General features: G+C 42.8%; 1 protein-coding gene across 2 annotated transcripts in view; it reads left to right on the forward strand.

Annotated features, from left to right (window-relative positions):
• FERMT1 (fermitin family member 1) overlaps positions 1 to 13,622 on the forward strand; it is a 32,493-nt gene extending 18,871 nt beyond the window's left edge. For both annotated transcript variants that reach the window (XM_014546474.1, XM_014546475.1), the window contains 8 exons: positions 374 to 505; positions 2,311 to 2,360; positions 6,558 to 6,682; positions 7,482 to 7,588; positions 8,920 to 9,141; positions 10,280 to 10,404; positions 11,426 to 11,567; positions 13,317 to 13,622. In XM_014546474.1, the coding sequence (XP_014401960.1) occupies positions 374 to 505; positions 2,311 to 2,360; positions 6,558 to 6,682; positions 7,482 to 7,588; positions 8,920 to 9,141; positions 10,280 to 10,404; positions 11,426 to 11,567; positions 13,317 to 13,490 (1,077 nt within the window). In that variant the 3' untranslated portion in view covers positions 13,491 to 13,622. The remainder of the gene's footprint in view (positions 1 to 373; positions 506 to 2,310; positions 2,361 to 6,557; positions 6,683 to 7,481; positions 7,589 to 8,919; positions 9,142 to 10,279; positions 10,405 to 11,425; positions 11,568 to 13,316) is intronic.
• The last annotated feature ends 10,527 nt before the right edge of the window (positions 13,623 to 24,149 follow it).

Below are 24,149 nucleotides of genomic sequence, written 5' to 3' on the forward strand. Positions count from 1 at the left end.
AGGCATTCCCGGCGGGCTCCCCCCTCGCGCTCCGCTCCCTTCCATCTTGACTTTTGCCGACGTGGAAAGTTTTGTGAATTAGAATTTTAAATGCTCCTTGTACACACACGTGTATAACTGATGTAAAGCATCAGTCTTGCGATTCTGATCTCTTCCCCAATACAAACTCAGCCAGTGATGTAGAAGAGCCGAATCCGAACATGGCCAACCCAAGATCTCAGCATGATTCAGGTTAAAATGTCGTTTTCTCTGCACAGGAGGGAGATCTCCGTGGAGATGTTTGGTATTACAGGGGAGTTGTCTCCAATAAAAGGAAGAACTGGCTAACGGATCTATTGTGCTTATACCATTTCTAAAACCTGTTTCTCTGCAGTATCACATTAGCAAATTGTCGTCGTCCGCTGAAATACAGGACTTTACAAGTGAGTCTGAGGTCGATGAAGTGGAAGCAGCACTTTCTAACTTGGAAGTGACCCTAGAAGGTGGAAAAGCGGACAACACTTTGGTATGGACTTTTCTGCTAACTCCGAACTGTGGCTTTGTTCTGACTGACCAACGTAGGTGACAGTGTGTGTGTTTTATCAGAAATAAGAGAATATTTTGTCTGAATTTGAGAAAAGAAAACATGCTGGTCATCTGACAAGCTTAAACCTAGCCACAACTGACCAGCTTTCCCCGGTCAGCTCTGTAAGGGACTATGCAGTATTCTCATTACACTAATGACAATACTATCATTTCCCGTGTCTTCTTTGGGACGAGTTGGCCTGGTATGAGAGAAAGACTGCTGGGGACTCCATTTCACCACATGGAACATGAAATAGGTTCCTTAGGTCTAGAAAGAACCCTCAGTCTATTGTATGGGACAGCTGTGGAAATAGAGAAAATGCCTTACAGGTAACAAAGCCTTGTTACCTATTTACCTTAGGGGTGGGGAACCTTATTTTTTGCCAAGGGCCATTTGGATATTTATAACATTATTCACAGGCCATACAAAATTATTAACTTAAAAATTAGCCTGCTATATTTGGTCAAACATTTCATTAACTGAGGCCTTGGCAGCACCAGACCAAGTGATTTCATGGGCCAGATGGTCCCCACCCCTGATTACCTTTCCACTGGCAAGGCTGACAGAAGTGAGGGCCTTTTTCTGGAACGTTATAAACATTTCCTGAACGCTTTTGACTTTAGTAAAATGTAAAGAAGTGATACAGGTTGATCGTGTTTTGCTCCTTACCCATGACATGTGGCTGAGTGTCAGCTTTATCATGGGAATGCCCCCGCTGCTTGATGCATTTGTTGGGTGCCACACTTTTGTTTAACTTCTTTAATCACGGAAGTGGCTTAACCACATTGATTCAGAGAGGTGGATCCATAGTAATTAGATTTTTTAAAGGTAATTGATAAAAATGAGTCACTGTATTCTTACGTATTTAATATGTGTTCACTTATGATTAAATTCCTTAACATAGGGAGTTGGTTCATGCCAAACTAAATACCTGAAACAAACTCAAAGCCAAGGTTCTGCAGGGAGTCAGAGCCTCCTCACGTGTATAGGAGACACCCGCCCCATGAAACTGGAGTTCTTTTTTGTCTACTTCCACCACTAAATACATACAACAGGAAAGTGTTCCTTCTTAGAATAGATGAAAGTTTCCCTCCTCCCGCCCTCAAGATATTTTCTGTCAAGGCTTTGTGATGTCAAACAATAGGCTTTTCAGTTTGAAAACAAGCACCAACCTACGCTGTAGAATGAACTTTGAACCAGGTACCTTTGGAGAGTTTAATCAGTAAACCAGGTGTACCTAGGGTTACTCACTCTGATGCCCACGTTGTAAAATACTTTTGTTTGTACGTAAAAGTAGTTGTTTCTAACTCATATGTTTCACTTGAATGGTAGGCACAGGGCATGCTTGGTCAGATTTTTAATCTCTTTTTCTCATTTGTGTGATATGTGACATATACAGAAAAATGAAAACCAGAAATGTACAGCCTACCAAATGAGTATTAAATTCTCTCCCAAGTCACCACCAAACCAATAACCAGAACTTGGCCAGCCGCCACCACAAAGGCCCCTGCATGTGCCCCATCCCACTCCCAACCCTGCCCCACCCCATCCCCCCACCCTAAGGCAACTACTGGATGTGTGGCTAGTGTGACTGAGGAACTGAGTTTGTCATTTTATATCATTGTAATTAATTCAAATTCAAATGGCTACACGTGGTGAGTGGCTACAGCGTTGGGCAGTACAGGTATAAAGGATCAGCACCACGTGTCTAATCACTGCTTATGAAATATTACGTTTTTCCTTAGGAGGACATCACTGACATCCCTAAACTTGCAGATAATCTCAAATTATTTAGGTAAGTCATCCTTAAAGGGAAAAGGGATTACTCATAACAAAGCCTTATAGGTAAAGAGTCCGGGAGTTTAAATTGAAGATCCATTAAGCCAGCGGTTCTCAACCTGTGGGTCGCGACCCCTGAAAATACATCCTGCATATCAGATATTTACAATTCATAACAGTAGCAAAATTACAGTTATGAAGTAGCAACAAAAATAATTTTATGGTTGGGGGTCACCACAACATGAGGAACTGTATTAAAGGGTCGCGGCATTAGGAAGGTTGAGAACCACTGCAAGCAGATTCATGGTTCAAAGATAAGAGCGTGATCTTTGGCATCAGACAGACAATGGGCCCATACTAGCTCCACAGCACATGCTACCTGGGTGACGTTGGGAGCTGTCCTTTTGTCTCTGAGCCTCCGTTTCCTGATCTATAAAATAAGGATATACCTCCTCCTGAGTTTGTTGAGAAGATTAACACATATGAAGCACTGAGCATGGGGCCTGGCTCATAGTACATGGTGTGTAAACATGGCCAGGGTCAGCCAGAACAAACACAGATGTCAGACTGGAGTTTCTGTGACCATCCATCTGGGAGGCTTGACTCTGACACCATTTCCCGGTTCTTTCACAGTTTGAAAATCAATTGCCACTAGAACTTGGATCTCAGGCTTATAGGGAGATGACCTTAGTTATCTACCTATTTCTGATTAACTGAGAAGAGATATGTATATGCATGTACATAACTCAAAGATTCCCATCAGAATCAATCCAAAGAAGACTTCACTGAGACAAATTATAATCAGACTGTCAAAAATCAAAGAGAATGAAATCAGCAAGAGAAAAGATGCTCATCATATCCAAGGAAACCCCATAAGATAGAAGCATATTTCTCAGCAGAAATCGTGAAAGACAGGTAAGAGTGTGATGATATATTCAATGTGCTGAAAGAAAAAGACTGCCAACCAAGAATAATTTACCCAGCAAAGCTGTTCTTCAGAAATGAAGGCAAGATAAGCACTTTCCTGCCTTATAGGAAATACTGAAAGGAGTTTTTCAAGTTGGAATAAAAGAACACTAATTAGTAACATGCAAACATATGAAAGTACAAAACTCACTGGTAAAGGTAAGCATATATTCAAATTCAAAATACTCTGATATTCTAATGGTTGTTTATTAAACACTTATAATTCTAGTATAAATGTTAAAAACAAAAATATTACATATAATGATAGGTACAATAATTTGTGAATGAATACACAATATTAAAATATGTAGTTTGTGACATCAAAAACATAAAACGTATGGGGAGAAGTAAAAGTGTAGAGCTTTTATATGCAATCAAAGTTAAGTTGTTATCTGCTTAAATAGACCGTTTTAACTATAAGAGGCTTCATGTAAGCTTCATGATAACCACAAACAAAATAAAACAGCAAAACTATAGAATATACACAAAAGGTAAAGAGAAAATAACCAAAGGCTATTAAGAAAATCCATAAATCATGAAGACAGCAAGAGAAGAACAAAGGTACAAAGGATCTACAAAACTAAAAACAATTAACAAGAGGACAATAGTACATCCTTTCACCTATCAATAATTCCTTTAAATGTAAATGGATCGATTTCTCCAATCAAAATACATAGAGTGGCTGAATGGATAAAGAAACAAGACTCTCAACAAAGGAGAGATTATCCAGAAAGAAAAGCAATAAAGAAAAATTAGACTTAAAAAGCAGAGTACATCTTTGCTAAAAATTTCAACAAATAAATATTGGATTAGGCATGATGTTTGTAAAATTCGTTATATACTTGCATCTCCCCTGACTACTCCAATATAGTTTCCATTTTGCACATCCCATAGCTTCCTATTAAAATTGGTAGGAAGTGATAGATTAGGAAGATGCAGTTTTTAAGCTCTTACAATAATTAAACATAATTTGTGGACAATAGAGCTTTGGGAATTTTGCATAGTCAGGCTTCCAAAATGTTTATGTGCTTATTTCTTAGAAATCTTTCTCTAATAAATAAGAATATGCCTATAGAGCCAATGTTTGTTGCTCCGAATTCATTAACCAAAAATGTGCTGCTCTCACAGAATGCCAGAGGGAACCCTTACCTTGTTTGTGACAATTGAATTAATGTACTCTATTGGCTTGTCATTTTGGTTGTCTATTGCAAATTTCCTTAAGCTTATTCTGGTCAATTGCTGGAAAAAATGTGTTACTGAGGCACTTTTGCCTGGAACTGGAGACATAACCACAGGCAAAAACATGTTTGAAATAGTGTTTTCTTTGTTCAGAGAAATTTTAAAATTCCAGTTCCAGAAACAAAATAAACTAAACTAAACCAAAGGAAAATTGAATCATGCTGCTCATGATACAACTTGTGGTATTTTGTGCCAGTAATCATGTAATTTGGCATTGTTTTATAATTCCAACACGGTCAATCTTATTGTGATGCAGTTGTCAAAGACCACAGCAAATCCTTTATTTGTTCCTTTTTAAAAACGTAGCCTAGTGACAACTAAGACATGGAGGAGGCATATTTAAGTCATAATTTTACACAGAGGTGATTTTCCTGCTGTTTTCTTTCTGCCTTCATGGCCTGACTAGTTTACTACCATTTCCTCTTAATTATATTACAAATCTCAGGATGTGATTTGCTTATTAGCATCTGATCCCAATTTGTACTGTGTACCCTGCAGGCCATCAGTACAATGCAAACCTGTGCAAATGCAAATAACTCATTCTACTGTTGGGCCATGTTTAGAGTCCTTTACCACCAGCACAACTCGTTTACCCTATCCACTAACACAACTCCTGTAGCCTCTTCTCCCTGCTGCTTTATCAGCCCTAAAGGCAGGTAAATTCTGTATTTCAGTTAAGTTGAATACCCTTTCCCAACATGAGGCTCTAAATCAAGCATGTCAAACTCAAAGGCAAACACGGGCCAAATAAACAGTTTATGTGGGCCACACACACACAAAAGAAAAACCCTTCAATTTCCATAGAAATGTAAGTTTATTTCGATAGAGATATGCTGAATACAAAGGGCTGAAATAAATGAGTAATCGTTAACATAAAATAATAGAACATTCTAGTAAAAATTAATATTTTTTATTGAACATTAACTTACCAGACACTGGATAATTGCACAAATTAATAAGCGTAACGCAAATAAACCTATTTTTCTTGTTTTCCAAAAGCGACATATTTCCTGTTGTTCACACCAAACAAGTCAGTCCAACATTAATGATGTGGCAATCGGCTGCTAAAATATTCGCTGCTAGTATTAGTGGAAAGAAATGGTGTGCCTGCATGTTTTAAGGCACGTAAGGGAAATGAATGCAATACGATTATAATAATCAGTCATTCGCGAATGTTATAGTTCGTTATTAATAATTATGTGTAACAGGATATTTTAAAAATTAAGTTACAAAAATTTTATTAAAATGTTTCTTACATACCGTTATATTGACTGGGCCACAAAAATGTTTGTTGTGGGCCACATGTGGCCCATGGGCCTCAAGTTTGACATGCTTGCTCTACAGGTTTTCTTTTTAAAATGTGATCTTAGGATGTGGTCTCAAACTAAAGGGTCATTAATAGTTGCAACCATGCATATTGTGATAGAGCTATAGAAAAGCAGTAATAATTTGAATCCACAAATACATCTTCATAAATGCTATATAATAAAAGTCTAATATGCTAAGTGAGCAACGTTTTCTGGCCCCCAAAGATATTACTGTTAGAAATCTTCCCCCAAAATAGAGTCTATATAGATTAGCTGTAGGTTTTAGTGCTTGCCATGGCTCACTGGGAATTCTCTGGTGATTTCTCTTAAGGGTCAAGAGGAAACTACAGAAGAGGTTACCTACTTTGATATCTGATATTTATATTTGACAACTTGAAGGTTATGCAGTTCACAATGACAGTTTCTTCAGATCTAAGAAGTGTATGGAAATTTTATATGTCACAGATTCATGGATCTTTTTCACAATTATTATTATTATTATTTATTTAGCACTTATTATTAACCTCTACATCTCAGAGCAACCCCCATTTCTCATTTTTAGAAATGACTTGGCAATTTGCAAATTGTTTTTAAAAATAAAGCATATGTTGTTTGAAAGAGCGTCTTGATGTGCTTGAAATGTGCAATGTTTCCTACATTTTTGGATGTTGTTTCAACATTTCCCATACTTTCATTTGCAGGCCCAAGAAGCTAATATTAAAAGCTTTCAAACAATATTGGTTCGTCTTTAAAGACACATCTATAACCTACTTTAAAAATAAGGAACTTGAAGAAGGAGAACCAGTAGAAAAGTTAAATCTTAGAGGTAAGTGGGCTCTACATCGCTGTGGCTTGTCATGACCCAGCAAGCCAATGAAAGCCAAGACTTCTACCCAGGGAAGCGAGGTTGACTTCTAGTGTGCCCCTGTGTTCAAAAGGCCCCTGCCCACAGCTCCGGCCCCCCCTGGCACATGGACCTGGAATGTGGTTTAGTAAACATGGTTATTTATAGTCTGCAGTTTCTTCTTTCCCAGTGTGTTCAAATCTATGTAGTGGTGGTAATTGGTGTCTTAAGTATAATACATTGTAGGCTCCTGATAAGCTTTCTGAATTTCAGAACAGTTATGTTTAATTCAACGAACAGTTATGTTTAATTCAATGTTGTTTTAATGCCTATTCTAATTTCTGAACATGACTGTGAGTGTCCTGGTAACTCTATTAGTTGAAATATTTTATTAACCCTACACTCAATTCCCTTATCGTTGTGGCAATCAGAGAATTTCCTGGGTTTTGATTTATTTTGAAGTTCATATTCATAATTGTTCCTATGAGTTAGTTCACATTCATAATGGTTCTTATAGGTTAGGATAGCCAAATCAGTCTTAAAACCGAATTCAATTGATGATATATTTTTTTAAAAGAAAATATTTTTCTCTATCCATGTTACTTGTTTGTAAGTCTTATCTACTTAGCCTTTAATTAATGTTATCAGCTTGCTCCTCCATTTTTCAGAAGAGAACAAAATTTAAGGGGCTTATTTCAAAGTCTTTCTTTTAGATGCACACCTGATATTTATTTAGTACATTCTCCACAACTCAGTTGTGACCCTGCCTTTTGTTATTCAGGCTGTGAAGTTGTGCCAGATGTGAATGTAGCAGGAAGAAAATTTGGAATCAAGTTACTAATCCCTGTTGCTGATGGTATGAATGAAGTGTATCTGAGATGTGACCATGTAAGTAAAACCATACATACGTTCAGTCATTTCACCTTAATTAAACCTAAGGACAAACCATCTGAGGTATTTTCTCAAATGAGAACACTATTGTATCAGTCAGCTATTGTTTTGTAACAAACAACCACAAAAATCACAATGACATATCCCAATAAACACTTGTTTCTGAAACATCTGCAGTAGGCCGGGGGTGGATGAAGCAAGCTGGTGTCAGCAGGGCAGATCTGGCTAAGCTTGGCTCTCCACTGCAGTTTGAGCTCATTGATTTATTCTAAGTCCTGAGCCGCCTGGGGAGGCTCTTCTCACAATGATGGCAGGAATGCAAGAAAGCAACTGGAAACAGATGAGACCTCCTAACATGTAGGCTTGCAATTGGTCATTTCCACCCTTATTCCATTGGCCAAAGCAAGCCTCATTGCTGGGCCCAACATCAAGTGGGGGTAATTACACTCTGGCTGTAGTGGGAGGGACTGTAAAATTACATGGCAACGGGTGTGGAGATTGAGGCCAGTAAGTCAATGGACCACACCTACTGTTGCTCTGAAGAATTTCACTCTTCAGCTGCATCCCCTCGGCTTCTGGGACCACTCCTCTTTACTCCCTAAGGTTAGAAAAATGCAGACAGATAGGAGGCACCCTCTCTGGTTCAGAGCTCATCAATGGACCTGATTCCTACTGTGGACTAGTCTTTACTAACGATAGGCCAGGGTAGAAATAATATAGGAAATCAGTTCATGATTTTTTTCTTGTTCTGTCAGAGAGATCAGATGTGATCTGAAAATGGAAATCTATATCAAGGAAGGCTGTCTGGTACTGGAGGGTTTCAGCTGTCTGTGCTCCATAGCACACATCCTTGGTTCATCTTTAAATTCGTGGAATTTAGCAAGACTGACATCGCTATTCTCTAGCCCAGCCGTGGGCAAACTACGGCCCGCGGGCCGGATCCGGCCCATTTGAAATGAATAAAACTAAAAAAAAAAAAGACCGTACCCTTTTATGTAATGATGTTTACTTTGAATTTATATTAGTTCACACAAACACTCCATCCATGCTTTTGTTCCAGCCCTCCGGTCCAGTTTAAGAACCCATTGTGGCCCTTGAGTCAAAAAGTTTGCCCACCCCTGCTCTAGCCCCTTAACTAGACATTCAACACAAGAATCAAAGGCCATTGTTGGGTGTTAAGTTAGGTGAATAATGGCCACTCAGAACATATGCCACTTTAATCTTTCCATGCTTGGAAGGTGACAGTTTTGTATTATAAAGATGAAAGCCCAAGTCCTGCTATTCCCAGGACTTGAACTTGCTTCTCAGCCCTCCTGTGTTTGCTGCAGGAGAATCAGTATGCCCAGTGGATGGCTGCCTGTATCTTGGCGTCGAAGGGCAAAACCATGGCAGATAGCTCCTACCAGCCAGAAGTCCTCAACATTCTTTCCTTTCTGAGGATGAAAAACCGAAACTCAACATCTTCTGTGGCTTCCGGTCCTGAAAACATGGACATGAACCCAGAATGTTTTGTGTCACCCCGGTGTGCAAAAAAACACAAGTCTAAACAGGTACTGCTAATCTTGTTGGGGTAATGGTTTGCAGTGAATTCTGTCTTTTCTGAAATAAAATGAGGAATTAAAATGATTGAGGCTGTCATCGTGAAAAATCAGTTGATGGGCAAATTTGACTATAGACTGGGTGTTAGATGATATTAAGAAATTATTGTTAATTATGTTAGAGGTAACTGTACCGCTAATTGAATATAGCAATATGCCCTGATATAGTTTAATTAAAAATAAGGCCCTAACCGGTTTGGCTCAGTGGATAGAGCGTTGGCCTGCAGACTGAAGGGTCCCAGGTTCAATTCCGGTCAAGGGCATGTACCTTGGTTGCATGCACATCCCCAGTAGGGGGTGTGCAGGAGGCAGCTGATCGATGTTTCTCTCTCATCGATGTTTCTAACTCTCTATCCCTCTCCCTTCCTCTCTGTAAAAAATCAATAAAATGTATTTTTTTTTAAAAAATAAGCCCCCAGCGGCTAGGTTTGGCTCAGGCCTAGCTGGTTTGGCTCATAGAGTGTCGGCCTGCAGACTGAAGGGTCCCAGGTTGATTTAGTCCCTACAAATTAAATTTTTTAATTATGCTTCCATAAGCATGGGTTAAAAAGTCAAACAGATAAACTGAATCAAGTAGACCCATTGTCCATGGACACCCCAATACCCCAGAAAGAGGAACCCAGAACTCTCCATCTGCATGAACTTTAGAAGCTCTTGTGTTGGTTGATCTAGTTTCAGCTTCTCCCTGGGGATTTCCGAGAGAGAGAGAGAGAGAGAGAGAGAGAGAGAATATGAATGAGAATGACTCGTATTTGAAAAGCTGCAGGTGGCTCTCCCTTTTATTTTTCTCACAGTGACCTGGAACTAATCGGATGGTTATAGAGCCTTAGAAGCTCTTGTGTTGATTGATCTAGTTTCAGTTTCTCCCTGGGGATATACGAGAGAGAGAGAGAGAGAGAGAGAGAGAGAGAGAGAGAGAGAGAGAGAGAGAGAGCACACGGGGGAGAATATGAATGAGAATGACTCATATTTGAAAAGCTGCAGGTGGATCTCCCTTTTATTTTCCTCACAGTGACCTGGAACTAATCGGATGGTTATAGAGCAGTCAGTACATGCTAAGGAGAGTTTGACGTCTCTTGTCTCTGTTTAGCTGGCAGCCCGGATTATGGAGGCCCACCAGAACGTGGCCCAGATGTCCCTGGTTGAAGCCAAGCTGCGGTTCATTCAGGCATGGCAGTCTCTACCCGAATTTGGCCTCACCTATTACCTTGTCAGGTGATTACAATGTTCACTTGCATCTCTCACTTTCCTTTCCATTTTAAGTGGTTTTCTTGGAACCGTTCATTCTCACTTACTCTGGGTGTAGAACTCTTTTTATTTTTAGAATACTGCCCTTTCACAAATGGCCCAAAACTTTTGGCTGCTCAAAAAGATCTTCTGTACCTCTGTCCAAGGTGCCAATACCCGTGAATCCTATAAAAGGCGGGAAAGGAAATTTGGTCCGTTTAGAATAACAACATTTGCAAAACCAGAGAGAGAAATCACCCATTGATTTTATGAAATCTGTGACCTCCTTTCTGGTCAAGTTTCCCCCACTAGACTATAAGCTCCATGAAGTCAGGGATTTTCCATCCATTTAGGTCACTGCTATCGTCTCGGTGCCTAGCAGGGTGCCTGGCATACACAATTGGTGCTAATTTTGAATTAATTAATTTGACTCCCTTTTATTTTGCTTTCCTCTAAAGCAGTGGTTCTCAACCTTGGCTGCACATTAGAATCACCTGGGAATCTTTTTAAAATCCTGATTTCTGGGCCTCATCCTCCGGAAATTCTGTTTCTTTGTTATGGGGTGGGGCCACCCACCCCATAACAAAGAAACAGAATTTCCGGAGGATGAGGCCCAGAAATCAGGATTTTAAAAAGACTCCCAGGTGATTCTAATGTGCAGCCAAAGTTGAGAACCACTGATAACAAAGAAACAGAATTTCCGGAGGATGAAGCCCAGAAATCAGGATTTTAAAAAGATTCCCAGGTGATTCTAATGTGCAGCCAAGGTTGAGAATCACTGCTCTAAAGTCAGTTTCACTTAAAGAATGCCTTTGGGACAGTCTTAATTCTCTCTATTGTCATATTCTCTAGATCACAATAAAAATGCCCTTCTATAGAAAGATAACCCTTCCTTGTCCGTTTTTCATAGATGATTTAGAAATGTTGCTATTATTTATCTTTAAGAAGTCGTATGTGAATAAACAGCATATTACAAGAGGCAGTTACTTCTTTTAATTATCTTTTTCAGATTTAAAGGAAGCAAGAAAGATGACATTCTGGGAGTTTCATATAATAGGCTGATTAGAATCGATGCAGCCACTGGGGTTCCAATTACAACGTGGAGATTCGCCAACATGAAACAGTGGAATGTAAATTGGGAAATCCGGCAGGTAAAGTGAAAGCTTCGGGTATATTTGGTGTTGAGCCTATAAATGTGTGCCCTCAAAATTGCAGATTATTCTGATTTTAAAAGCTGTTCTTATATTTAGAACTCAGAAACCACAAGCATGTGGCCATTGTCTGCTAAAATAACCACAGGCAATTCTGGGCAGTTTCCTAACAAGAACAGATCAAAAATGCCTTTGAATTACCCCACTAGTTGGCTTAGTCTCCGTACAGATTCTAAAATTGCTGAGCAGTTTGATTCATTTCCTTCAACTCACCATGGGATTATATAAGACTTAGCAGAAACTACATGAGATGTAACTGTCACCCAAAATAAATCCAAAAATCGGACTGGCTGCCAAAATGTCTAACTGGTGGAGGGCTCTGAGGCTCCATTGCCCACCTGGAGAGCATTCCGGGGGGGGGCCCCAAAGGGGAAAACCGCTAGAGAAGCAAGTTTAGGAATTCTCCAGCTCTCAGCACCCCATCGTCCACACCTAGGGGACTAAGTTCTGGCCAAGGCTATATCATGGGAAATTCTAGGTGAAGTTAGAGCACCTTAGCATCCTGCTGGTATGGGATCTCTCTTCCCTCCTTTCCTCATTTTTCCAGCAGAAAACATTCAATGTAGAGGCATGGTAAGAGACTCACACTTTTTTTTATTAAGGAGAGAAGGAGACAGAGAGAGATCAATTTGTTATTTATGCATTCACTGGTTGCTTCTTGTATGTGCCCTGACCGGAGGTCGAACCCACAACCTTGTCGTATCAGGATGATGCTCTAACCAACTGAGCTACCCGGAAACTCACACTTTTTTTTTTTAAGAACTATGGATTCCTGTCAGCAGAGTTGTTAACCATGTGGGCGCTCATTTTTTAGAATGAAGGTCTGAGATTAGATGACTTCCAAGGGAGTGGTTCTAAAATTGTGTTGCATATTAGGATTGCCTGGGAGTTTTAAAATACCACTGTCCAGGCCAAATACCACTGCCCAGGCCACTCCCAAGACCAATTAAAGCTGCATGTCTAGGGCAGTAGCTGGGCATCAATAATTTTTAAAGGGCCTCAGGTGATTGCAATGGGCCTCCACGGTTGAAAACCCTTCATGTTTCTTCTAGTGCTGAGAGTTTATGACTTTCAGCTGGGAGGGGGTGAGGGCCAGGGGCTGGAGGAAATTTCAGGTGGACCTTTTACTCTCCATTAAAAAGTCTGTAATATACCTTCCCTTTGACACCGGGAGTGCTTAAAAAGTCCTACATCTAAACAAGAGACAGACAGAAAGTATGTGTGTGTGTTGGGAGTTAAGAGTGTTTTGCGCCCTAGCTGGTTTTGCTCAGTGGATAGAGCATCGGCCTGCGGACTGAGGGTCCCGGGTTCAATTCCGGTTAAGGGCACATGCTCAGGTTGTGGGCTTAATCCCCAGTAGGGGGGGCATGCAAGCGGCAGCCCATCAGTGATTCTCTCTCATCGTTGATGTTTCTATCTCTCTCTCCCTTTCCTTTCCTCTCTGAAATAAATAAAAATATTTTAAAAAAATAAAAATAGTGTTTTGCCAAAGTTGACACCACAAGAGGGCGCAGAGAGCAAAGATGTTTTCTGTAAGGGCAAGTGGTGGGGTTTTTTTGTAGGATTTGGGGAGAAATCCATCCGTCAGCTATCTCAGTTGTCCTCAGCTCTGGGGCCATCTCCAGCAAAGCAGCTTCTTTCTCATCTTTCCGTGTCAGAGGTTAAGCTTCCCTGTGCTTCCTCTTCCAGGTGGCGATCGAGTTTGACCAGAACGTCTCCATTGCGTTCTCCTGCCTGAGTGCAGATTGCAAGGTGGTGCACGAATACATCGGTGGCTACATTTTCTTGTCCACCCGCTCCAAGGGCCAGAATGAAACACTGGACGAGGACCTGTTCCACAAGTTGACGGGCGGTCAGGAATGAAGCAAAGCTGGCCTGCTGGGCCTACACACAGAGGGCAAGCCAAAGGCGGTCCTCCCCGGACAGTGGGATCCGTGGCTTGACTGTGTATAGATTCCAGACTGACAGACAACGTATATTCACCACCACCACTCAGATCCTTGCCTCATTTCAAACACGGTGCCTAGTACTACCACCCCCTTTTGCTTGCTTTGCCCTGTGCTGTGAGCAGTGGGAGGAGCCTCAGTTGCCTTTTCTGTAAAATGGGAGGGTGGGAGAAAGGGTAGTGCTCTTAGATTACTCTAAGGCCCAGCCTATAGCTTCAGCTCTGTGACTTACAGAACCTGCAAGTGAATGGCCAGAAGTTGTTTCTGTGCTTATCTGCTCCATTGCTAAGTCAGCGTAGAAAGCCAACTTTAAAAGCACATGTAGCAAGAGCAAATCTATCCCACAAACTCAGGTATGAAAAGAAATAGGTCATTCCTTAACAACTGCTTTTAGCTCCCATCTTGTGGTGGAGGGAATCCACACATACACATTTTCCATGAAGGTCAAGGTCTCGGGGGAGTAGAGAGAAGAGAGGTGGGATTTTCTGATACCAGTTGGTGACAAGGGGTCAAAATAGTGGCCCTCAATGCCATCAGCCCACAGTGACTTTTGCCAAGGTGACCACAGACCCATCTGGTTTGGACATTCGTCCTCTCAGATTACTGCTGCGTCCCACAAGTCCCATTCCAATCTAAGGATCCCTCGACCACCTGTATATCCTCGATGACATGGGTGACATGGGTACAGGGAACCTATTCCTCAACTCAGCCCCGTGTCTCCACTGCTTCTACTCTGGGTTGGGGCTCAGGAAGACAGGCCCAAATCTCTCTGTTCATAAAACCACCTCCCCACATCCAGCTTCCAGTGAGGTCCCCACCCAGCTGGCCACAAAGAGAAGGGCAGGACGCAGGCCTGGCCACTGGCTTCCATCTGCACAGCCTTTGTCTGGTCTTGGGGGCAGGGAAGCCTTGCCCTTATCACTCATCAGTGTTCTCCTGGATTTGGTGTCTGTTTATATGACTTCTGGCCTTTCCCCTTAAAGGCCTTGGCTTTCTTAAATCAAAAGCCAATTATAGACTACTTTTCTCTCTGCCTTAAGAAACAAGTGTAGGCCAATTAACAGCTGCCTCAGTTTTCATTTTCTGGTTCAGTGTGTCAGCACTGGGAGGAGTGGGTTTTGAGAAGATGAAAAGCAATACCAAGGGTGGAGGGAAATATCAGATAGTATTTTATTATTTTTTTTATAGCATTCTTCTGTCACACAAAGGACTTGGGTTGCCAAGGGAAGGCAGAGGCTCCATTTCCATTTTGAAATTCTCTAAGATGCACATTCCAGGGGGCCTGGCCAGAATTCAGATGCCAGAATACATCAGCCAGCTGTTTCTGTATTTCCCAGCACAACCTTTTTTTATTATTATAGACTGGAGGCCCGGTGCACGAAATTCATGCACTGGGGTGGAGGTGGGGGTAATCCCTCAGCCCAGCCTACACCCTCTCCAATCTGGGACCCATTTCCATTTTGAAATTCTCTAAGATGCACATTCCAGGGGGCCTGGCCAGAATTCAGATGCCAGAATACATCAGCCAGCCGTTTCTGTATTTCCCAGCACAACCTTTTTTTATTATAGTCTGGAGGCCCAGTGCACGAAATCCATGCACTGGGGTGGGGTGGGGGGGGTAATTCCTCAGCCCAGCCTACACCCTCTCCAATCTGGGACCCCTCAGGGGATGTCCGACTGCCGGTTTAGACCTGATCCCACAGGGCAGTTGGACATCCCTCTCACAATCCAGGACTGCTGGCTCCTAACCGCTCACCTGCCTGCCAGCCTGATCGCCCCCTAAACACTCCCCTGCTGGCCTGATTGACACCTAACTGCTCCCCTGCCGGCCCAATTGCCCCCAACTGCCCTCCCCTGCTGGCCATCTTGTGACAATGTGGGGGCGACCATCTTGTGACGACATGGGAGTGGCCATCTTGTGGTAGCCATCTTGTGATGACGTGAGGGTGGCCATCTTGTGACACGAGGGCATAAGGGTCAATTTGCATATTACCTCTTTATTATATAGGATTTCAGAGAGGAAGGTAGAGATAGGAACATCAATGATGAGACCTAGCCTGCAACCCAGGTATATGCCCTGACCTGGAAACCCAGGACCTCCTCATTTATAGGTCAACGCTCAACCACTGAGCCATGGCGGCAGGACGCCAGCACAGCCTTTTGAAAAGAGATGTCTGGATTCTTGGAGCCACAGTGAGACAGCCTTGGATAGGGACCCCCGGGCCTGTCACTGACATTTCTTTCAGCCTCTCCTTAGAGGTGAATGTGAATGAGCACTCCCCTGGCGCCAGCTGGACTTCTGAGGCCCACCTGCAAAGCTCAGAGGCGGCTTAGGCACTTGGAAAGAACTTCATTTGAAATGTTTTCTATATAAACAAGTGCTGAGCTCACTGTGTTAAACTTGTTATTGGTCATTTCTGGAGAGTCCTGGGCTCTATTATTTTAGAACCTAGTCAGGTCTTTAAGATGATGATGGGCCCTACATTAAAAGAATGCTCCTTGCCCTGGCTGGTTTGGCTCAGTGGATAGAGTGTCAGCCTGCAGACGGAAGGATCTCGGGTTCGAATTCCTACAAGGGCACGTACCTTGGTTGCAGGCTCAATCCCTGGCCAAGGTTGGGCACATGTGGGAGGCAAGCAGTCGATGTGTCTCTCTCACCTTGATGTTTCTCTCTGTGTGTCTCCCCCTGCCTTCCACTATTTCTGACAATGGAAAAAATAACCTCGGGAGAGAAATTACAAAAAAATAAAAAAGAATGCTGCTTGATGCACCAGCCTGCAGCCGAGTGCAGCTCTGCATCACTTACCAAAGCCAGACCTGCAGTACGGCCCTCTTCCTTAGCTTTTCAGGCTTGTCTGGCATTGCCATGGAAATGCTGAAAGAACCTGTTTCAACCAAACTTTCAGGGAACATCTCTCCCACGACTACACAGCCACATCCCAAAGGAATAACCAAGTGTGACATGAAAACCTTAAATGCTGCTGCTATTCCAAGGAGGACTCTTTTTTTTTTTTTTTTACTTTGGGTGCAAAAGGTCATCTGATGACTTCTGATAACATTTTAAATTAATGTGTGCCTTTCAACCCCATTTGCTTTCTTGTCTACCCTGCATTGGGAAATCTGTCCTTTTTGTTGTTTTTATGACTTTTCTAATTAAATGGTTTGTATGGATTTGAGTATGGTCTTGTGTGCTCTCTCCAGTTCGCTGTCTCTAACAAATATTTTCCTCTGTTATGAAGAAGGAGTGCAGCTTTCAGGTTTAACATGTGATTGTCCTCACAGTTCTGAGATTTGAGCTCGTTCTCCCCAGGGAGACTGACTTCGAAATCTGTTGGTTTCAACTCCGTTCTCCTTGACCTTCACCAGATTTCCTGACATGTCCTCGGCTCTTTCGTTCTGGGTCTGCTTCTTAGAAACAGCGCCAGAGAGCAAGGAAATACCCAGAGGCAGGGGAGCATCAGAGGGCCTCTGATTTGATGGCCAAGTGTCAAGGGCATTTCTTTGATGTATTAATAGATGGTCCATATGGGCCATGCACCTCTTCATGAACTTCTCACATCAATCCATAGGGGGTAGGAACCGCTTGCCTTCTTATTTCACAAAGGAGAACACAGGCTCAGCCAGGTTGTGGGTGGAGTGGGGTGCATTGAGGGAAAAGGTGAAGGGACTAAGAAGTACAACTTGGCAGTAACAAAATAGTCATGGGAATGTAAAGTCCAGCACAGGGAATATAGTCAATAATATTATAACAACTGTACCATGTCAGGGGGGTACTAGACTTATGGGGGAGCAGGTTACTTCATAAGTTATATAAATGTCTAACCACTATACCTGAAACAGATAATATTGAATGCTAACTGTAATTGGAAAAAAATAATAACAGTGAAGTAACTTTACCCAAGGCAACACCACCAGTAAGCAGTGGAACTGATTCAAAACCAGGTTTGTCTTAACTCCCAAAACCACTAAGTTTAAACCAGAAAACCCCACCCTTCCATTCCCAGCGCTGCTCAGCCTTGAAATGCCTGCGCCCAGCCCCAGCCCCAATGCAGGCTTCCCCTGAGTTAGTCCCCGAAGCCCTCACTAGTAGGAGAGAGCACGGTGTTGGGGATTGGCTGCCCCAAAGTTAACGGGAGGCCCAGGTGGATCAGAAAGGTCTGGGAGCCAGAAAAGTGAGTTCCCTAGAGAGTATTTTATTTATGATTCTGGGTAAGTTTGATTTTCAGCCCCAAAGTCAAAAAGGGAAGCAAATGAGTCTTTCATTTAAAAAAACTCATCTTTTGCCCTGACCTGTTTGGCTCAGTGGAGAGAGCGTTGGCCTGAGGACCGAAGGGTCCCAGGTTTGATTCCAGTCAAGGGCATGTACCTTGGTTGCGGGCACCACCCTAGTAGGAGGTATGCAGGAGGCAGCTGATCAATGTTTCTCTCTCATCGATGTTTCTCTCTATCCCTCTCCCTTCCTCTCTGTAAAAATCAATAAAATATGTATTTTTTTAAAAAAGATAAAAATAAATAAAAAAACTCATCTTTTATTTGTAGGCACTAGAAGCCAAGACATCTTGCAATATTTCTAAAATCATTAAAATCTTGCCCAGCCAGCATGGCTCAATGGTTGAACGTCAACCTATGGGCCGGGAAGTCACGGTTCGATTCCCGGTCAGGGCACAGGTTGTGGGCTTGTTCCCCAGTGTGGGGCATGCAGGAGGCAGCAAATCAATGATTCTTTCTCATCATTGATGTTTCTATCTCTCCCTCCTTTCTCTGAAATCAATAAAAATATATTTTTTAAAAATAAATCATTAAAAGCTTTTTAAATTATAACTTCTTTTTCACTTCAGTACATTTTACATCTCATTCATTTTCATTATTTTCCCACACAGTTGTGATTGTCGTGCCTGCCCTACCCCTCTTACCCCCCCCCCCCCCCCCCCCCCCCCCCCTCATAGGTGGGTGGGAGGGAGCATTCTTCTTTGCTATTTCACCCTCTTTTTCCCTTTATGCCTCCTACCTCCAGGGGCTTTTGGGTCCTGGAAATCATGGATGGGAAAACTAAATGTCAGCACCTGGCCTTTTCTTGTGTGAAAGTGTCCCATCCCCTTTCTCAGCACCTGGTACTCACTGGAGCTGTGGAAATACCGAGTGCCCTCAGGAGAGACGGAACACCAGCCTGCTCCCATTCTCTGTCCTCACAATGCCTGTGCTGGCCCTGAACTCCCGCTGTCCTTGGGATGATAGGTTCTCAGACTTCCTTAGAGCGAACCCTTCTTGCTGAATGAAGGGCAGGACCTAGTAAGCCACCCTTGAGCCCAGAGTTCCATGGGAGCCACTCAGGATAACGCCAGATTAGATGATTTAGAAAAAGTCTCCCCACATTTGTCCACATATCCTGTGACACATCAGGACTCAGTTGCCTCAGAAGAGCCCCTATGAATTAAAACAAACAAAAACAATGGCAATTAAAGGTTTATCTTTAGAGTCACTAATGCTCCCGACTAATAACTGTGGAAAGATTCTTTTCACTAAGTAGACTGCCTTCCTTCCTCTGACTTCTATGTGACCTTGAAGACCCATGATTCCCCTTTGTGCCTCAGTTTCTTCAGCTGTCAAAGAGAGAAAATCCGAGAGCCACTTTCCTCAGGGGACCTCTGAATAATGAAGGTTGACTGGAAACTTAGGATATTATTTCTATTCTTCTGCCAGTGAAAGTTGAGGGGGGAGGCCTTTGGCTGCTCCTTGAGATCCCTGGGATGCAAAAGGGTGCCCTGCGGAGGAGGCAGAATCATTTAAGAAGAGCTCAGAGTCTCAAAGGAGGGGAGGGTCCAAAGCCCCAAGCCCGAGTTGTCTGATTCAGAGCCTTAGTGACCCCAAACAGGGCCCAGGACAGGAAGGCAAGTGAGGTTACAAAAAAATAAATAATTTTTAGAAACTATATATAGGGGTGTGTGTGTGTGTGTGTGTGTGTGTGTGTGTGTGTGTGTGTGTTTGAGAAAAGAGTAGGGCTCTACACATAGGCACAAGTGTTGGTGATGGGGTACCTGGTTTGGACTGGTAAAGAACACCCCACTTATGCCCACTATGGCTATCAGAAGAGAGCAAGGACACTCTTTCAGGCAATGCTATGGAAGGTCAGAGAGCCAGTGCTGCAATAGTGGGGTACTCCAGGAGCTGGGTAGGTTTGAGGATGGAGGTCTGATGAAGTGCTTACAAAAGGGCCCTGGAGCCCTGGCCAGTTTTCTCAGTGGTTAGAGTGCCAGCTGGCGGACCAAAGGGTTGAAGGGTCAATTCCAGGTCAAGGGCACATACTTCAGTTGCAGGCTCCATCCCTGGCCCCGGTCCGGGCATATTCAGGAGGCAACCAATCGATGTATCTCTCACATCATTTCTCTCTCTCTCTCTCTCTCTCTCTCTCTCTCTCTCTCTCTCCCCCTTTCTCTCCATTAAAAAAAAAATCAATGGAAAAAATCCTCAGGTGAGGATTTTTAAAAAAAAAGAAGTCAAAGGGGCTCAAGATCTCTGTGCTACCCCTAACTTCCTCAAATGTTCCCAAAGAACCAGGCCAGCCCATATGACCTATGCTATCTTAATAAAGGTAGCAGAATCAGTGTTTCTTCCTAGGAGTTATAAAGCCCACACATCCAACTTCAAAATGGGCATGCTGCCTTCCCCACCATGGCACTGGGCTATTGGAAAAAATATTTAAGGGAATGATACAAAGATGTTTTTAAAATGAGAAAATGCAATAGTGAGGTACTCCAGCAGCTGGGTAGGTTTGAGGATGGAGGTCTGATGAAGTGCTTACAAAGGGGCCCTGGAGCCCTGGCCAGTGATTAGAGTGCCAGCTGGCGGACCAAAGGGTTGAAGGGTCAATTCCAGGTCAAGGGCACGTACCTCAGTTGCAGGCTCCACCCCTGGCCCTGGTCCGGGCATATTCAGGAGGCAACCAATCAATGTATCTCTCTCACATCGTTTCTCTCTCTCTCTCTCTCTCTCTCTCTCTCTCTCTCCTTTCTCTCCATTTAAAAAAAAATCAATAGAAAAAATCCTCAGGTGAGGATTTAAAAAAAAAAAAAGTCAAAGGGGCTCAAGATCTCTGTGCTACCCCTAACTTCCTCAAATGTTCCCAAAGAACCAGGCCAGCCCATATGACCTATGCTATCTTAATAAAGGTAGCAGAATCAGTGTTTCTTCCTAGGAGTTATAAAGCCCACACATCCAACTTCAAAATGGGCATGCTGCCTTCCCCACCATGGCACTGGGCTATTGGAAAAAATATTTAAGGGAATGATACAAAGATGTTTTTAAAATGAGAAAATGCCCAGCTGGCTGAGCGTCGACCTATGAACCAGAAAGTCACGGTTCAATTCCCGGTCAGGGCACATGCCCAGGTTCAGATCTGCTGCATGTGTCTTATTCTGTGCCCATGTGTTACCTGGGGGCCCTGTTTTCACAGTAGATGGCAGGAGTGCAAGAGGCCCGCCAAATTGTATTAGCACATTGGAGGCCTCTGCTCACATCATACCCACTAGTATCCCATTGGCCAAAGGGAGTCCTATGGCCAAGACCACATCAGTGGGGCAGGAATATACACTACTCACAGTGGGAGGGGTGCAAGTATTTGCTGAACAATAATCCAACTATCACACAAACTATCATATTTCTACATGATAACATGTAGAAAACAACTACAAAAATACTTCTATGTTATCATTCAAAATAAAAATACTTTACATTTGTATTACAGTTTATAGTTTTTTAAAAAATATATTTTTATTGATTTTAGAAAGGAAGGGAGAGGGAGAGAGAGAAAGAAACATCAATGATGAGAGAGAATCATTGTTCACTGCCTCCTGCATGACCCACACTGGGGATTGAGCTTACAACCCGGGCATGTGCCCTGACCGGGAATTGAACCGTGACTTTCTGGTTTATTTTTTTCCCACCTTCACCCATTTTCCCCATCCGATGCCCCCATTTCTGTCAAGCATAGTTTGTTCTCCATTTCTATGAATTTGGTTTTTTTAGATCTCACATGTAAGTGAATTATAGAGTATTTGTCCTTTTCTGTCTGTCCTATTTCACTTAGTATAATACCCTCAAGGTCCATCCATGTTGTCTCAAATGGCAAGATTTCCTTCTTTTTTATTGCTAAATAATATTGCATTGTAAGGTGTACCACGTTTGCTTTATCCATTCATCCACTGATGAACACTTAGGTTGGTTGCATGTCTTGGCCATAGTGAATGATGATGCAATGAACACGGGGGTGCGGATACCTCTTCAAGGTAATTGTTTCATTTTCTTCTATAAATACCCAGAAGTGGAATTGCTGGATCATTTGGTAGCTCTATCTTTAATTTTTTGAAGAACCACTCTACTGTTTTCCATAGTGGCTGCACCCAATTACATCCCCATTTTAAGATATTTTCTTGCTTGTTTTTCTAATCCAATCTAGTAAATTCTCTTACGGATTCTAAAACTAATCATGTTTTCACCATAGCCCAAAACTAAGCACATTAGTCTGGTCAAAAAGAAATTGAAACAACACAAGAGGAAAATCCAAGCTCCTGTTTGAGAGTATGTGTCTCCTCATCTGCAAAGCAAGGGTTTGGGTTGTATGGTTTCTTGTAGCCCTTTGTACTCCAACATTCTTTGATTACGGTCCATTTTCCCCCACAATCAGGTACATCCAGGTATATCTTCCACTCTGATGTAACAATCCAGGGTCTTCGCACCATTCATGTGCTTTTCTCCCAAATCTGCCACCACGCTACCAACTCGGCACCACTATCTGAGTCAGGCCACAGAGTTCTATAGCTTTGATTTTGGGGCAGGTTGACGGGTTGCCAAGGCACTCAAATATGCCCCAGGGACAAAAATGATACTAAGAGGTTAAATGACCATGCCAACCAATGTTAGAGCAAGTGAAATCAGCCTTCTGCCTCCCCAAAGAGCAGTCTTACAATAATAGAGCTAATGTTACATAGCTAAAAGAATTAGAATGCTAACATGTGTGAAGGTCTATCACTTGTACTTCCCATGAGTTCTCTTGACTCAACTGGGGGTAAGGTAGGTATCATCAGCACCATTGTACAAATTAAGAAAGTGCAGTGGTGTGCTGGTTAACGTTTCATAATGCTACTAGAGGCCCGGTGCACGAATTCGTGCATGGGTGGGGTCCCTCGGCCTGGCTGGCAATTGAGGCCTATTGGGGGCCAGCCAGTTGGGAGGAGGGACACCAGGAGGTTGGCCAGCAAGTGGGGGAGGAAGGAGCCATGGGAAGTTGGCAGCCGGCCCCCGCATTGGGGCCGATCGGGGGTGCCAGCTGGGGGTCACGAGAGGTTGGCTGTGGGAGCTCACTGACCACCAGGGGGCAGCTTCTGCATTGAGCGTCTGCCCTCTGATGGTCAGTAAGCATCGTAGCGACTGGTCGACCAGTCATTCGGTTGTTCCAGTTGTTCGGTCACTTAGGCTTTTCTATGTATAGATTGGTGGGAGGGAGCACCAATTTGCCAATTTCCCTATTATAAATACTCCCACCACAGCCAAGACACCAACATGACATCAGTGAACACAGAACTGGAAAGAGGTTAAAAACACCCAGCTTGACTGGGACAAGCCCTGGCTTGACAGGGACAGCCAGCTTTAGCACACACCGGAATTGTGTACAGAAAAGTCAACAACTTGTCAAGGTCACCCAACTAGAATGTGAGAAGCAAGGATTTTAACTTAGACCTTCTGACCTGAGCTATGCTCTTTAGCACCACTCTTGATAGTGCCACATGAATGGCAAGGGCTCTTGAGCTAAGAGCCCTGAGTTGTCTTTACTTGTGATAATACCTCTGAGTTGATTTTTCACAGAACATATTTGGGTAAGGACTACCATAGACATTTTGCCTCCAATTATATTATACCAGATTTCAAAGGCCAAAGGAGTAAAAATTTCTACTACAAAAATCTTCAGATCGCAACTGCTGGCCCACTTGTCTAAATATGACATTTGATTGCAAATCTGGGTCAGAGGTGGAGTTCAGGAGGGGAGGAAAGAGTTCTGCCTTCTGCCCAACAGAGCAGACACCAGACTGTGGCCAGAGACAACCCCATTCACCCCATAACTGGTTGGCCTAGTCTTGCTATTGCATATAAATGATTAATGTTGATTTCACCAGAGAGAGGTGACTTTTCCTCATGGACCAAGCTCTTTTTTTAGACGCTGAGTGAAATGTTCTTTTTCTGACCTTTTCTCCCTTCATAAATGGTCCTTTGGATCAGGTAGATGTCGGGAGAGCAAATGGACAGCCAAACACTTGGCAAGAAGTTGTTAAATAATCTATTGCTTATAACCTAAGCGAAGTTCACTCTAGGATAAGGGGCTGCAAACACAAATGCATCCAGGAGTAGGTGACGTACATGGGCACAGTTGGTCAGACATAAGAGCACAGGGATTTATGAGGCATGCCCTACTTAGTAGTCACATATTTAAACATATGTGCATATAAATATAATATATCTTAGGACTTAATGTAGCCTATGGACCTACAGTTGTAAAGCCATGCTAGGGTTGAGCCAATTATAATTC

This window comes from Myotis brandtii, unplaced genomic scaffold (genome assembly GCF_000412655.1).
Source record: "Myotis brandtii unplaced genomic scaffold, ASM41265v1 scaffold45, whole genome shotgun sequence".
Taxonomy (NCBI): domain Eukaryota; kingdom Metazoa; phylum Chordata; class Mammalia; order Chiroptera; family Vespertilionidae; genus Myotis; species Myotis brandtii.